The sequence below is a fragment of the Lipotes vexillifer genome, unplaced genomic scaffold, assembly GCF_000442215.2.
Source record: "Lipotes vexillifer unplaced genomic scaffold, Lipotes_vexillifer_v1.1 scaffold1129, whole genome shotgun sequence".
In the NCBI taxonomy this organism is placed as follows: Eukaryota; Metazoa; Chordata; class Mammalia; order Artiodactyla; family Lipotidae; genus Lipotes; species Lipotes vexillifer.
The window spans coordinates 3,218,424-3,234,327 of NW_006789022.1; the positions used below are offsets into that span (position 1 = coordinate 3,218,424).

General features: G+C 43.6%; 1 protein-coding gene across 1 annotated transcript in view; it reads right to left on the minus strand.

Annotated features, from left to right (window-relative positions):
- The window catches only part of SLC3A2 (solute carrier family 3 member 2), a 38,767-nt gene extending 23,554 nt beyond the window's left edge, over window positions 1-15,213 (minus strand). Inside the window, exon 1 of the mRNA XM_007462119.1 lies at window positions 14,919-15,213. Within this exon, the coding sequence (XP_007462181.1) occupies window positions 14,919-15,030 (112 nt within the window). The 5' untranslated portion in view covers window positions 15,031-15,213. The remainder of the gene's footprint in view (window positions 1-14,918) is intronic.
- Window positions 15,214-15,904: the final 691 nt, after the last annotated feature.

A 15,904-nucleotide genomic window follows, 5' to 3' on the forward strand; every position in this document is an offset into this window, starting at 1 on the left:
ACGAAAACGTGAACACTGTGCAGATCACAAAAGTCCAAGCCTCTCTCCATCCTGGCGAATATGAGGGACTGCGGCTACTTCACCAGTTACAGATTCAGCCTCATCGAGGTCTTCCCTCTTCCTAGATAAGACTTATTAAGATAGCCAATAACAAAATGATCCCAATTCCTGATGTGACGAAAGAAACGGAAGAACAGCTTCAGGGCTAACAGCACATTTTGGCTTCTGTAAGAAACTTGCTTGCTTGCTTGGGGCGGGAAGAACCGGGTTCCTGATTGGCTGATTCAAAATTAAACAGCTCCCTCCTGCCCTGGGGACTTCCCGCCCTGTGAAGGGTATAAAAGCCTCGCCCGACTGTTAGTCGGGGTCTCACTCACTTCTCTCCGAGTGGGACCCTGTCCGGACAGTTTGTGTAAGCTTCTATACTTGTATAAATCCTTTGCTAATCTTTCTACTTGGTGTTGGTGATTCTCGGGTGTCCTTGGTTGGGACACGGGTCACATTTACTGGGGAACTCGACTCCAGGCGTGTGGCTCCCGGACCGCAACACTGAAAACACCCAGAGTAAAGCCCCACGAGCTTAAACCCTCACCCAAATCACCTAACGCCAGCCCAAATCCTGTGTTTCTCACACCCTCCCCCCATGGTGTGTGTTCTTCCTCCTGTAACAAGTAATAAATCCAACCTGCTCTGATACAAGTACGTTCCTGACAGTCTTCAGCTGGAGGGCATTTACAGTATGGAGGCAGTGGGGATAATGTCTGTCTTGGACAACTGAGTAAAAGAGGGCACACTGGAGAAGGAACAGATTTGTGGGGAAAGATGATGAATTCAGTTTTGGACAAGTTGAGCCAGATGTTGATGAACCATCCCAGTGAACATGTCTGGCAGTCAGATACAAGGGTCTGCAGTTCAGGAGATCCTGGATTGAGATGAAGTTTGGGAGATGGTGGAATATGTATAGTTAATGAAGTCATGGTCATGGATAAATTGGTCTAGGCAGAGTGAGAAAATAAGTGGATCCAGGACAGAACGCTGAGTGCAATGGGTTGAAGAGAGAATGGGAAGTTAGAAAGTTGCTGGAGTGGGGACCCAGCAGTTTCAAAGACTTCTACTTTGTCTTTCCTAGGCCAAAGACTCAATGTGGGGGTTACTCCAGCTCCAAGTATATCAATCCCATTAAGCACTTGGGGACCAGGGATATGATCACTGGTTAAGAATCCAAGGACTTCAGGGAGCTTTCTTGGGACCCAGGACTCAACCCCTGGCAAGGATTCCAGTGGGTGGGGCAAAATCACTGCTATGGTGGCTCGCAGAAGCTTTGAGAAAGCAATGGCCTATGCTGAGTGAAACAGGTATGCCTGACTTGCCCTAGAAGGTGGTAGAGGAAGGAATACAGAGGCTGAAGAAACTGGGCATGCCAGAATGGATATGTTAGGTGAGGCCAGAAGACCCACCAGAGAATTGTGTTCCAAGAAAGGGCCCAGAGGACACAATATTCACCAAGGCCATCTATTGAGAGGGGTATCAGCATCACTAAGAAGTTCAGGGGTGGTTCTCCTCTATGGTGGGGGAAAGGAAGTCACAGAGCTGAGCTACTTAACATGAGATGTATGGGGATGGTACTCCCTGCCCATCCCCATCAAGTAAAACAGAAGAGGTTTAACAGAAGCACTGCGTAACTGCCAGAAGCCAGAAAGCTGTAATTACCATAAGAATGGCAAGATTGGAGGATTAGCCTTGGGGCCTTGACCCATCAGAGACAGTTGTAGATAAAATAAACAATGGTATCCCTAGGGCAAAAATAGATGGGAAGCCAAGGAAGCCAAGAATGCTGCTGAACATCTACAATCTGAAGAAAGAAGAAAGGAGCAGAAGGCTAAATACAGTCACCACAATAAATAGTAGCCAAGAGGAAGCTTGCACGAGCCTCTTAGCCTCATCCACCAGCAAGAAGAACCACAGTTCTGCAGCCTGTGGAAGGAAAACCACATTCACAGAAAGACAGACAAAATGAAAAGGCAGAGGACTCTGTACCAGGTGAAGGAACAAGATAAAACCCCAGAAAAACAACTAAATGAAGTGGAGATAGGCAACATTCCAGAAAAAGAATTCAGAATAATGATAGTGAAGATGATCCAGGACCTCGGAAAAAGAATGGAGGCAAAGATCGAGAAGATGCAAGAAATGTTTAACAAAGACCTAGAAGAATTAAAGAACAAACAAACAGAGATGAACAATACGATAACTGAAATGAAAACTACACTAGAAGGAAACAATAGCAGAATAACTGAGGCAGAAGAACAGATAAGTGACCTGGAAAACAGAATGGTGGAATTCACTGCCGCAGAACAGAATAAAGAAAAAAGAATGAAAGGAAATGAAGATGGCCTAAGAGACCTCTGGGACAACATTAAATGCAACAACATTCGCATTATAGGGGCCCCAGAAGGAGAAGAGAGAGAGAAAAAGACCCGAGAAAATATTTGAAGAGATTATACTTGAAAACTTCCCTAACATGGGAAAGGAAAGAGCCGCCCAAGTCCAAGAAGTGCAGAGAGTCCCAGGCAGGATAAACCCAAGGAGAAACACGCCAAGACACACAGTAATCAAACTGACAAAAATTAAGTGTAAGGCCAACTGGCCCGTGGCAGGGGAACGCAATCAGACTCACAGCTGCATCAGACCAAAACTTTCCGGACCACCCAGTTCCAGGAACTGACCTAGGGACTTTCCACTCCGCCCAGCCTTCCCGCCTTTCGAGGGGCGGGACTAACCGTCCCAAGGCTGATGCAACCGGCACCAGATATTGCCACGATACCCGAAGAGACCACCAAATAAGGAATACCCTGAGCCCTCCCAGATTCACCACACCCCTTTCCCTTCTTCCTCTATAAATTCTGACCAAACCCTCGCCCGCGCGCGACTTCTCTGGCTCCTTTCTCTCGGACCAGTGAACCTCGCCCGGGAGTGCTCCCTAATAAAGCTCACTTGAAGCTTTCCTCTGTTGCGCGATGCCGTTTGTTAAGATCCGACCTTACATTAAGGACAAAGAAAAATTATTGAAAGCAACAAGGGAAAAACGACAAATAACATACAAGGGAGCTCCCATAATGTTAACAGCTGATTTCTCAGCAGAAACTCTACAAGCCAGAAGGGAGTGGCATGATATATTTAAAGTGATGAAAGGGAAGAACCTACAGCCAAGATTACTCTACCAGGCAAGGATCTCATTCAGATTCGATGCAGAAATCAAAAGCTTTACAGACAAGCAAAAGCTAAGAGAATTCAGCATCATCAAACCAGCTCTACAACAAACGCTAAAGGAACTTCTCTAAGTGGAAAACACAAGAGAAGAAAAGGGCCTACAAAAACAAACCTATAACACTTAAGAAAATGGTAATAGGAACATACATATCAATAATTACTTTAAACGTGAATGGATTAAATGCTCCAACCAAAAGACACAGGCTCACTGAATGGATACAAAACAAGACGCATATATATGCTGTGTACAAGAGACCCACTTCAGGGCTTCCCTGGTGGTGCAGTGGTTGGGAGTCCACGTGCCGATGCAGGGGGGCACAGGTTCGTGCCCCGGTCCAGGAGGATCCCACATGCCGCGAAGCGGCTGGGCCTGTGAGCCATGGCCGCTGAGCCTGCGCGTCCGGAGCCTGTGCTCTGCAACGGGAGAGGACACCGCAGTGAGAGGCCCGTGTACCGCAAAAAAAAAAAAAAAGAGAGACCCACTTCAGACCTAAGGACACATACAGACTGAAAGTGAGGGGATGGAAAAAGATATCCCATGCAAATGGAAATCAAAAGAAAGCTGGAATAGCAATACTCATATCAGATAAAATAGACTTTAAAATAATGTTACAAGAGACAAGGAAGGACACTACATAATGATCAACGGACCAATCCAAGAAGAAGATATAACAATTATAAATATATATACACCCAACATAGGAGCACCTCAATACATAAGGCAACTGCTAACAGTCATAAAAAAGGAAAACAACAGTAACACAATAATAGTGGAGGACTTTAACACCTCACTTACACCAATGGACAGATCTTCCAGACAGAAAATTAATAAGAAAACACAAGCTTTAAATGACACAATAGACCAGAGAGATTTACTTGATATTTATAGGACATTCCACCCCAAAACAGCAGATTACACTTTCTTCTCAAGTGCACATGGAACATTTTCCAGGATAGATCACATCTTGGGTCACAAATCAAGCCTTGGTAAATTTAGGAAAACTGAAATCATATCAAGCATCTTTTCTGACCACAACACTATGAGATTAGAAATCAACTAAAGGGAAAAAATTGTAAAAAACACAAACACATGGATGCTAAACAATATGTTACTAAACAACCAAGAGATCACTGAAGAAATCAGAGGAAATCAAAAAATACCTAGAGACAAATGACAACAAAAACACAACAATCCCAAACCTACGGGATGCAGCAAAAGCAGTTCTAAGAGGAAGTTTATAGCAATACAAGCCTACCTTAAGAAACAAGAAAAATCTCAAATAAACAATCTAAACTTACACCTAAAGGAACTAGAGAAAGAAGAACAAACGAAACCCAAAGTTAGAAGAAGGAAAGAAATCATAAAGATCAGACCAGAAATAAATGATATAGAAACAAAGAAAACAGCAAAGATGAATACAACTAAAAGCTGGTTCTTTGAGAAGATAAACAAAATTGATAAACCATTAGCCAGGCTCATCAAGAAACAGAGGTAGAGAACTCAAATCAATAAAATTAGGAATGAAAAAGAAGAAGTTACAACAGACAATGCAGAAATACAAAGCATCCTAAGAGACTACTACAGGCAACTCTATGCCAATAAAATGAACAACCTGAAAGAAATGGACAAATTCTTAGAAAGGTATAACCTTCCAAGACTGAACCAGGAAGAAATAGAAAGTATGAACAGACCAATCACAAGTAATGAGATTGAAACTGTGATTAAAAATCTTGCAACAAACAAAAGTCCAGGACCAGATGGCTTCACAGGTGAATTCTATCAAACATTTAGAGAAGAGCTAACACCCATCCTTCTCAAACTCGTCCAAAAAATTGCAGAGGAAGGAACATTCCCAAACTCATTCTATGAGGCCACCATTACCCTGACACCAAAACCAGACAAAGATACTACAATAAAAGAAAAATATAAACCAATATCACTGATGAGGATAGATGCAAAAATCCTCAACAAAATACTAGCAAACAGAATCCAACAACACATTAAAAGGATCAAGTGGGGTTTATCCCAGGAATGCAAGGATTCTTCAATATACGCAAATCAATCAATGTGATACACCATATTAACAAAGTGAAGAATAAAAGCCACATGACCATCTCAATAGATGCAGAAAAAGCTTTTGACAAAATTCAACACCCATTTATGATGAAAACTCTCCAGGGCTTCCCTGGTGGCGCAGTGGTTGAGAATCCACTGCCCGATGCAGGGGACACGGGTTCGTGCCCCGGTCCGGGAAGATCCCGCATGCCGCGGAGCTGCTGGGCCCGTGAGCCATGGCTGTTGAGCCTGCACGTCCAGAGCCTGTGCTCCGCAACAGGAGAGGCCGCAGCAGTGAGAGGCCCACGTACCGAAATAAATAAATAAATAAGTCAAAATAATAAACAAATGGGACCTAATGAAACTTCAAAGCTTTTGCAAAGCAAAGGAAACTACAAACAAGACAAAAAGACAACCCTCAGAATGGGAGAAAATATTTGCAAACGAATCAATGGACAAAGGATTGATCTCCAAAATATATAAACAGCTCATGCAGCTCAATATTAAAAAAACAAACAACCCAATCAAAAAATGGGCAGAAGACCTAAATAGACATTTCTCCAAAGAAGACATACAGATGGCCAAAAAACACATGAAAAGCTGCTCAACATCACTAATTATTAGAGAAATGCAAATCAAAACTACAATGAGGTATCACCTCACACCAGTTAGAATGGGCATCATCAGAAAATCTACAAACAACAAATTCTGGAGAGGGTGTGGAGAAATTGGAACCCTCTTGTACTGTTGGTGGGAATGTAAATTGATACAGCCACTATGGAGAACAGTATGGAGGTTCCTTAAAAAACTAAAAATAGAATTACCATATGACCCAGCAATCCCACTACTGGGCATATACCCAGAGAAAACCATAATTCAAAAAGACACATGCACCCCAATATTCACTGCAGCACTATTTACAATAGCCAGGTCATGGAAGCAATGTAAATGCCCATCGACAGACGAATGGAGAAAGATGTGGTACATATATACAATGGAATATTACTCAGCCATAAAAAGGAACGAAATTGGGTCATTTGTAGAGATGTGGATGGATCTAGAGACTGTCATACAGAGGGAAGTAAGTCAGAAAGAGAAAAACATATATCATATATTGACGCATATATGTGGAACCTAGAAAAATGGTACAGATGAACCGGTTTGCAGGGCAGAAGTTGAGACACAGATGTAGAAAACAAACATATGGACACCAAGGGGGGAAAGTGGCGGCGGGGAGTGGTGGTGCTTGGATGAATTGGGAGATTGGGATTGACTTATACACACTAATATGTATAAAATAGATAACTATAAGAACCTGCTGTGTAAATAAATAAATAAAATAAAAAATTTAAAATAAATGGTGCCAAAATCTCTTCCTTAGTTCCTGGATCTGAGCCAATTTTCACATCCAAAACTCAGTTACTGAGGAGATGACCAAGTCCCTAGGGGAAGGATCATGAAACTATAATGACTCTCCCAGTTCTTCCCAAAAGGGAACTCATCATCTATTCAGATGACTATACATTTGGAAAAGGAGAATGTGCAAATATTTTCAGCATTTTAGACACAGGATCTGAGCTGACACTGATGCCTAGAGACCCAAAGCATCATCATGATTCCCATCAGAAGAGGTAATTTCTTCAGTCCCCAAGTGTTTAGTGGAACTAATATACTCATGAGTTGGTATAACCTCTACTTTGGGTCCTTAGCCTAAGAGAGAAGAGCTATCATAGTGGGAAAGGCAATGTAGAAATCTCTGAAACTCCCCCACTCTTCAGCCATGATAGTAAATAAAAAGAAATTACCATATACTAGGGAGTAAGGGGAGAGGGACAGAGATTAGTGCCACCATAAAAGACAGAAAGGATGTGTGGATGGTGCCTATCTTATCCACTCCTAGAAATAAAGCTCCCACCTATATACCAGATGACATGGTAAGTTGCCAACTTTGAGTGCAACCCAGAGTAGGAAAGGGCTCTGCAGCAGGTCCAAGCTGCAATGCACGAAGCCCTGCCATTTAGGCCATAACATCCAAGAGACCTAAGAGGGTGGGAAAACATGCAGTGTGGAGCCTATGGCAAGCCCCAGTGGGCAAAGCAGGGGCTTGAAATTCTAGAGCAAGGCCAGGCTGTCCACAGCAGAGAAATACATGCCTTTTGAGAAAAAACTCTTAGCCTGTTATTGGAATACTTCATTATGAAACACTAAGTAACCATGAAATGCTCCCATTATGAGTTGGTTGTCAGACTTGCTCCCATTATGAGTTATGAGTTATGTCAGAACTGCTGCCATTATAAGTTGGACCTGTTAAGTCAAACAGTCAGACCAGACCAGCAGCCGTCTTTCAAAAGATAGAAATGGTACCTTCAGAATCAAGACTAAGCAGAACTAGAGGACACAAGCAAACTGCATGAGCAGGTAGCCCAGACCTCTTGCTATCCACCATACATCTAAAAGCATCCCCACCCCTTGTGCAAAAGAACCCATAGTCATAAGGAATGTCTTGTATAACCTGCTAAGGGAGGAAGTAAAAGCCCAAGCATGATTTACAGATGGGTTAACTTATGAGTGCCAACTGAAAATGGATGACAGCCACATTCAGAAGTGGTCTTGAAAGACAGTGGAGACAGAAAATCTGCCAGCTATACACCTGATGATCCACCTTGTGTCGAAGGGGAAATAGCCCAAGGTGAGAATATATACACATTCTAGGTCAATGGCCAATGGCCTGGCCATCTGATTAGAAGACTGGAAGTAAAAGGACTAGAAGATCAAAGGCAATGAGGTCTGGGGCAGAGAATGGTGATGGACATATGGGAGAGTGCACAAAGCCAAAGATTTCTGCATCACACATTAATGTCCACCAAAAAGAATCCACCATGAAAGAAGCACTAAACCACCAAACAGACAAAATGACTTGGCCTTCATCAGAAAGCATAAGATGAACCCAGGATTCTAATTTCAGGCATCCTCTTAGCCAATACAATGATATACAAAGAAAACATGTGAACTTCTATTTATATTTCATCATCCTTTGAAAAATTTTCTACCTTTTCAAATAACTGATAATGTACATAAAATATGATTTACCCTAAAAAATCTTCATATATTAGGGTGTTCTAGTTTTTTTTGTTTTGGGGGGTTTTTTTTTGGCTGCGCTGCGCAGCTTGCGGGATCCTAGCTGCCGGAGCAGGGATTGATTGAACCCAGGCCCTCAGCAGCAAAAGCACAGAGTCCCAACTACTGGACTGCCAGGGAATTCCCTCTAGTTTTTTTTTTAACTGATAGGGAGCAATCAAAAAAGTTTGGTGACCACTGCTATATTCTGCCATTACATAAAGTAATTACTGGTTGTTGAATTAACAGATATGCTTGTTAGCCTGATTCTGGACTGCTTCATATGGTTTATAGTACCTCTTACAAGTCCATAACCAAATCCTTTACTAATGAATCCAGTTGCCATAGTTTATCATGCTTATTCTTTCTAAGGGAAACATAATTTCACCAAAGTTATAGCTAACAAATCTCTTGTTTAACAGCTAAATATCCCCCAAGAGGTACACTATTCCTAGAAGTGTACCCCTTCTAGGAATAGAAGCTCCTATTCTATCTCCTTGTTCCAAAACTCAATGTAATACGTTGTCCTCAGGTAAAGGACATAGATACTAAACTGATAAGAACAGATACCACACTTCATCTTAGCCAAAAGGCCTAGAATTGATATTATCTGTATTAACTCGCCATCATCTCTTCCTGTCCCAAACTTTTCTCACTCAGGTCCATAAACACAGCTTGTAAGCATGTCCTTACAACCATCAACATCCTCATCTTCCCCAGAGACCAGGAAATTCTGTTATCAAATAACTTAAGTTACTGTCTTATCTCCCAGAACTAGTACCTCCTCATCCATTAAGTGAGGCAGTGCCTCTTGCTGCCAGGTGGGGGCAGGGTTGCTCTCTGGGCAAAATCACCAGACCTCTTTAAGCACCTCATTTGATAAGAAGGGTTATCAATGAATTGGGGCTAGAAAAAGATCATTCAAAAATTTATAGGGATAAATTAGTATATATTGAATCCTACTTTGTGTCCTCTACTCTGCTAGGCAATAGGGATACAGTGATGATTTACACAGACATGATCTCTAAACTCAGGGAGTTTATGGTGGGCAGGCAGAGCGGATCTGTCTTGGGGAGGGAGTGGCAGTGAGGAAAGGGGCAAAGGGGTCTCAATGGCCATAATGATGATCTGGACGATAACCTAAAGACTATGGAGGGGCACTGAAGAGTTATGAACTGAGACATGAGACTGGACCAAATTTTTTATATAGAAAGATCACTCCAGCTTCAAGATGGAGAATGGACTAAAGAAAGGAAACCAGGGTCAGGGAGTCAGATTAAGTCTGTTGTAAAAACCTTGGGGTCAAAGGCCTCAATTAGGGTAGTGGCAGTGGGGGAGCTTGGACAATTGAGTGAAACAGGAGAAGCAGGTTGAGTTCAATTTGGAAAAGTTAAGTTTGTGGACCATGTGACAATGTCCATCCAGAAAGCAACTGGATGCACAGCTCTGAAGCTCAGGAAAAAGATCGTGGGCTGCAGCTACAAGCATAACGGTGGTCATTAAAATCATGGGAGTGGATAAGGTGGCCCAGGCAGAGTAAGTAAAAAGCTGGGCCTAATACATAACTGGAGGAACATTAATGTTTGAGGAATGGGCCAGAAGATGTACCTCAAAGGATCAGGAAGAAGTTAGCAGAAACATAAGAGGAAGGCTAGGAGAGGGCAGTGTCCCAAGCACTGTGGAAACAGTGTTTTAAGAAATAGGAAATGGGTCAATAGGGTAAGGTGCTGCTGAGAGATCAAGTAGGATGACTGAAGTGTCTTAAGAAGTGGGCAGCACTGTGTGAACAAGTGCTTCTTAAACTTTAGCTTGCAGGGGCTTCCCTGGTAGCGCAGTGGTTGAGAGTCCGCCTGCTGATGCAGGGGACACGGATTCGTGCCCCGGTCCAGGAAGATCCCACATGCCAAGGAGCGGCTGGGCCCGTGAGCCATGCCCACTGAGCCTGTGCGTCCGGAGCCTGTGCTCCACAATGGGAGAGGCCACAACAGAGAGAGGCCCGCATACCGCAAAAAAAAAAAAAAAAAACTTTAGCTTGCATACAGATCACCTGGGGATCTTGTGTAAATGCAAATGCTAATTCTTTTGGCCTGTGAAAAGACCTGAGATTAGCATTTCTAACAGGCTCCCAGGTAATGCAGGTGTAGCCAGCTCTTTAAAGGTAAAAGACATTTGCTGGAAAGAGGAAGCAAGATACTATGCTAGCCAGAGGGAGGCATGGTGTTAGAACCACACTAGCACACTGTCTAAAGCTCCAATTCGGGAGTCAGACCTCCTGAATTTAAATTGACCCTCAATAAATATTTTTTGAATAAATAAATGGATCAACAAAAGACAGTGTACCACAGGGGTTGTTAAATTATAATTTTTAAAAATGAAAACAGGACTCATAAAAATATAAACACATGTCAAAGATTTTATTCAACCTATTAATTAATAAGAGAATAAGATTTAAAACTGGTTCAATAGAGAATTCTAGAAAAAGAGTATCATCAGTCAAGAGTCCAGGCAAGGGCTTCCCTGGTGGCGCAGTGGTTGAGAGTCCCCCTGCCGATGCAGGGGACACGGGTTCGGTCTGGGAGGATCCCACATGCCGCGGAGCGGCTGGGCCCGTGACCCATGGCCACTGAGCCTGCACGTCCCGAGCCTGTGCTCCGCAGCAAGAGAGGCCACAACAGTGAGAGGCCTGCGTACCACGAAAAAAAGAGTCCAGGCAAGAATGATATGAATTTGCATTCTAATACATAGATATAAAATCACGTAATGTCTTACAAGGCAAACATCAACTTGTAAAATACCCAAAGCAATAGTATAAAGGACATCAAACAAAGGTACACACCCCCTGGAAAACCAGATAATCCCCAAGCTAGGTGGGCCTGCTTTACGTCAAAAGGACACCTAGTAATAACTTTTGCCTATTTCCAAGTTTTGGATAATTTTTCTTAACAAGGTCAAAAGTAGAGACTGGATTTGAATAACAGCTCTGTCACACTAGCTATGTATCCTTGGATAAGTAACTTATATAAAACTCAGTTTTCTTATCTGTAAAAAGGGGATGGTAACCATAAAAACTACTATTTTTTGAATTGAGGTAATATATATAAAACACTTAGTACAGTGCCTGGAAGGTGTCATGGAAAGCACTTAATAGATGTTAACACCCTCCACCAATTGTTTCACCTTGTTTATCTCAATTCCCATTACTTGACACCCCAGCCTTTTTGCACCAAGAAGCAAATATATTTAGACACACATGCACACATTTCACTTAATTTGACTACTACATTCTTCACTTGTGCAACATCCTCTTTTAACCTTATTATTCAAAGGAAAAAATGTCCAGCATTCACTTATTTCATGGGTAATGAAACTTGCATTATTTCTACCAAACTTCACCTTGACATATATAATACCTCTCCAGTTGTGTTTTAAAAATCCGAACCACAACCTATAAATCAGTAAGCACAGTCCAGTGCTGCAGTCCTACTTGGAGCATTCTACCTCATATCGCTCTCTCCTCCATTTCTTTCAGAGTTCTGCACAAATGTCCCTCTCTGAGTGAAATGACAATTCCTCCCCCTCTGCCCCAGTACTCCTTCTCTCCTTCCCTACTTAATTTTCACGATAGCTTTGTTTTTTGGTTTTGTTTTGTTTTTTGGTTTGGGCCACACCTCACGGCCTGCAGGATCTTATTTCCCCAACCAGGGATCGAACCTGTGCCCCGTGCAGTGGAAGTGCTGAGTTTTAACCACTGGACCACCAGGGAAGTCCAATTTTCACCACAGCATTTAACTGCACTTGACATATTATTTGTCTGTGTTTTCCACCAGAATATAAGCTCCAAGGGAGCATAAGGGGACTGTCTGCTTTGTTCCCTGTTGTATCTCCTGTGCCTTGTAGATGCTCAACAGATAAATAATATTGGTAGACTAAACGTTAAGCGAAGGTTGTGCCCGTGATCTCCAACTGCCAAGAACATTGGTTTTTTTGTTTTTGGTGCTTAAGCCCCTCAACCCACTTACAGCTTACAAAAAGAATACCCAGTTTTTGACATCCCCCCTCTTTCTAGTGGATTCTATATCACTACAAAAGATGCTGAAAATTCACACTCTTGGTGCACAGGCATATTTTGATTGGCTCATAGAAAATGTTTAAAATTTTTAAGTTAGATGCCAACATTTTATTATTTTTTTGTTTTTTTTGGGTTTTTTTGGCCGCACCACACGGCACGTGGCATCTTAGTTCCCCAACTAGGGATCAAACCCACGCCCCCTCCATTGGAAGTGCAGAGTCTTAACCACTGGACCGCCAGGGAAGTCCCGATAATGCCAACTTTTTCAATGGGTAAATTAATAAACAATTCTGGATTTCTGGATTCTCTTGATCAGATTTTTCAGAGAACAGTATTCTAGGAAGGCAACAATCTGCTGGAGCTAAGACAGAGCTATCTAGATCGCCGGAGTCCCCACCCGGTTCCTACGGCTTACTGCATTACTTATATTCCTCTAGGTATGAGTTGAAGACTTCTGATGTAAATCCTCTCCTATTTCCCTTTCATTACACTTGTTAGTACAGAATCCACTTACCTGCTGCTTAAACTACTGTGACAATCTAATTAATGTCCTTGTCTCATCATAGCCCTCAATTTCTAATCACCTCCCTACTCAAGAACTTTCACTGTTTATTTCTATCTATAGTTCAAATTATTTAGCTTTGCATTCCAGGCCCTCCTCATCCGGTCTTCCCCAGGAAATCTTTTCCAATTTTATATTCTGATTCCCCTTCAGCCCGTCTTTCATGAACTATATTCATACACTTCCTTTTCCAGCTCCAATCCTGTTGTTCAAATTGTTTCTTTAACTTGAATTCCCTCCCTGGTTCTGTTTATCTAACCTTCAAGGCCCAGGCACTCCATAAAGCATTCCCCAATTTCCATGCCCACACACAATCTCCCTAGACCTATCTGCCTACTCTGGACCTTCTGAATTCTCCATAACTTACCTGTTCCATTTTCTATACATTTTGTTACAACTTTCCAATCATGTACTTGCACAAGCACTTAATAGTTATTGAATAAATGAATTTATTCCATCTATAATAACTTTGTTCATACTGGAATTCTTTCAGTACTTGTTTTGTCACTTGTGTTACGCTGGGACATGCATGAGGACAACACTGCCCCCAAAGGAGTGAAAATGGATTCCTGCAGAGCAGGGAGAGGGCAAAAAACCCTAGATATTAAAAAAAAATTTTTTTTAAAGGTTTCTGGCCCCCCAAAGGTCCGTGGAACATAAACAGACATACAGTATATCAGTGTTATTACAACTTCATGGTTGGGATTAGAGGGGAAAATGTCTTTTTAAGGCTCCTGGAGAGGGGAAGACAACAATGAAAACAATTGAGAAACAGTATCCAGGGATCATGCCATTTGATTCCTGTGTATTTGCTTGCCCCCCAAATTCCCAGAGGAGCGTGAGGACAGCAGTAAAGCAGAGTGATCAAAAGTGTAGGCTCTTGGGCTTCCCTGGTGGCGCAGTGGTTAAGAATTCGTCTGCCAACCCAGGGGACATGGGTTTGAGCCCTGGCCCGGGAAGATCCCACATGCTACGGAGCAACTAAGCCTGTGCGCTGCAATTACTGAGCCTGCGCTCTAGAGCCTGCGAGCCACAACTACTGAGCCCATGTGTCTAGAGGCTGTGCTCCTCAACAAGAGAAGCCACCGCAATAAGAAGCCCGCTTGCCGCAATCAGAGGAAAGTCCACGCGCAACAACAAAGACCCACGCAGCCAAAAATAAAAAACAAAGTGCAGGCTCTGGAATCAGACTGCCTGGATTTGTACGTGGGCTCTGATATTTCTTAGCTGGATAACACTGAGCAAGTTAATTAACCTCTCTGGACCTCAGGTTCCTCATCCCTAACATTACCTAATATCTCCTCCTAGGGTTGTAGTATTAGGTGAGGTCATACAGGAGAGCACACAGTAAGAGCTTAATAAATGACTATAAAATGTACATGTATAAAAATTTTTTAAAACGCACATGTACCCTAGGTATTCACCACAAACGATTAATAAATTGAGGCTGGTTGGCCTCAATAACAAGTGTATACAGGTGACTGGAACTGCCTCGCCAATCAGGCGGGAGTTGTAGGCTGCTCTGCAAGAGGTCTTTACACCTAGATTCCCTCATCTATAAAATGCGTGTACTGTACCAACCTCTCTTTTGGGATCTGGAGAACTGAAATATAATCAATTCACGTAATGCGCTTAAAACGGCACTTCAAATGTCAGCTAATGTTAGCCCTACTGCAAGCCAAGCTCCTAGTAAAATCGGACTGGACAGCAGGACAGAGGTGGCCAGTTAGAGAAAACATCCAAAGACTGTTATAAAATTTCAAAAGCACCTACGGCCTGATTCACTTTACCGAAACGGCTCCACGCAAGGGCCCTCCACTCGAGCTCGGCCCGGGGCCCAGTAGTACCTGAGTCGCCCCCCATGCTGGGACACTGAGGACCAGACCCAGAATGCTCGCTGGGCGGCTGGCGTAGAACCGAGACGACGCCGGCCGAGGGTTCATAAGGTTCGCGGCCCATCGTGTCGGACCCTGCACGCGGGTTTAGGGTGTGTGTGCGCAAGAGGGGGGAGTCTCAGGGAAGGGAGAGGGGACACGCAGCTGTGACCGAGACGGGGCGTCAGTCCAGGATCCGCGGGAAACCGGGAACTCGTCGCCTCAGTCCCACAGGTAGCCGCAGTAGAGCCCCCGCCGCGGCACGTTAAGCGCTCCTGCACACTCCTTAAGGCGCATGCGCACCGTTTTCGCGCCGCCGCGTCAGGGAACGCACAGCCTACCCCCTCTCACCCGACCCGGGCTTCCTCGGGAAATCTTTACCCACGAGCCACCAGGCTCGCACGCCCTCTCTTTCTGCGCTTGCGCCTGTCATAGTCCCGCCCCCAAATCCCGTGGACCTCTGCGAGATGCTATTTAAGTGTCTCTCGGTAGGCTTTCTGTCTCATTCTTCCACAGATTTCGGTAAGTGTGTGTCTTTGATTGCACTTAAAAAAAAAAATGATTACGAGAACGTGCCCGCGCCTTGGCCTCTCTTAGTTGCATGTATTGGGTTCGTGGGGCAGGGGAGAGAAAAACATGGCCATGGCATTGAGGCCTTGAAGCGACAGGGGCTTTGTGAAGGACAACATGGCGATGGGGGGCGGTGCCGACGGGCCTCCCTGTGATGAGAGTCTTTTCACAGACCTGTACTGAGCTCCGTGAGGATAAGAAACTCTGAGGAGACAGGCCTTGCACGGCCGACGCAGTCTTAGCTCCGGAAAACAAAGCGTTTACGAGATAGCCTAGTGCTGACCTGATGTTCTCTTGTCTTCAGGGTTCGGGCTCGCGTCGAGCACTAAAGGATAGCAAAGAGTTCTCGTTACAGTAAGTGCTCGTGGCGTGCCTTTACCACTTTTATT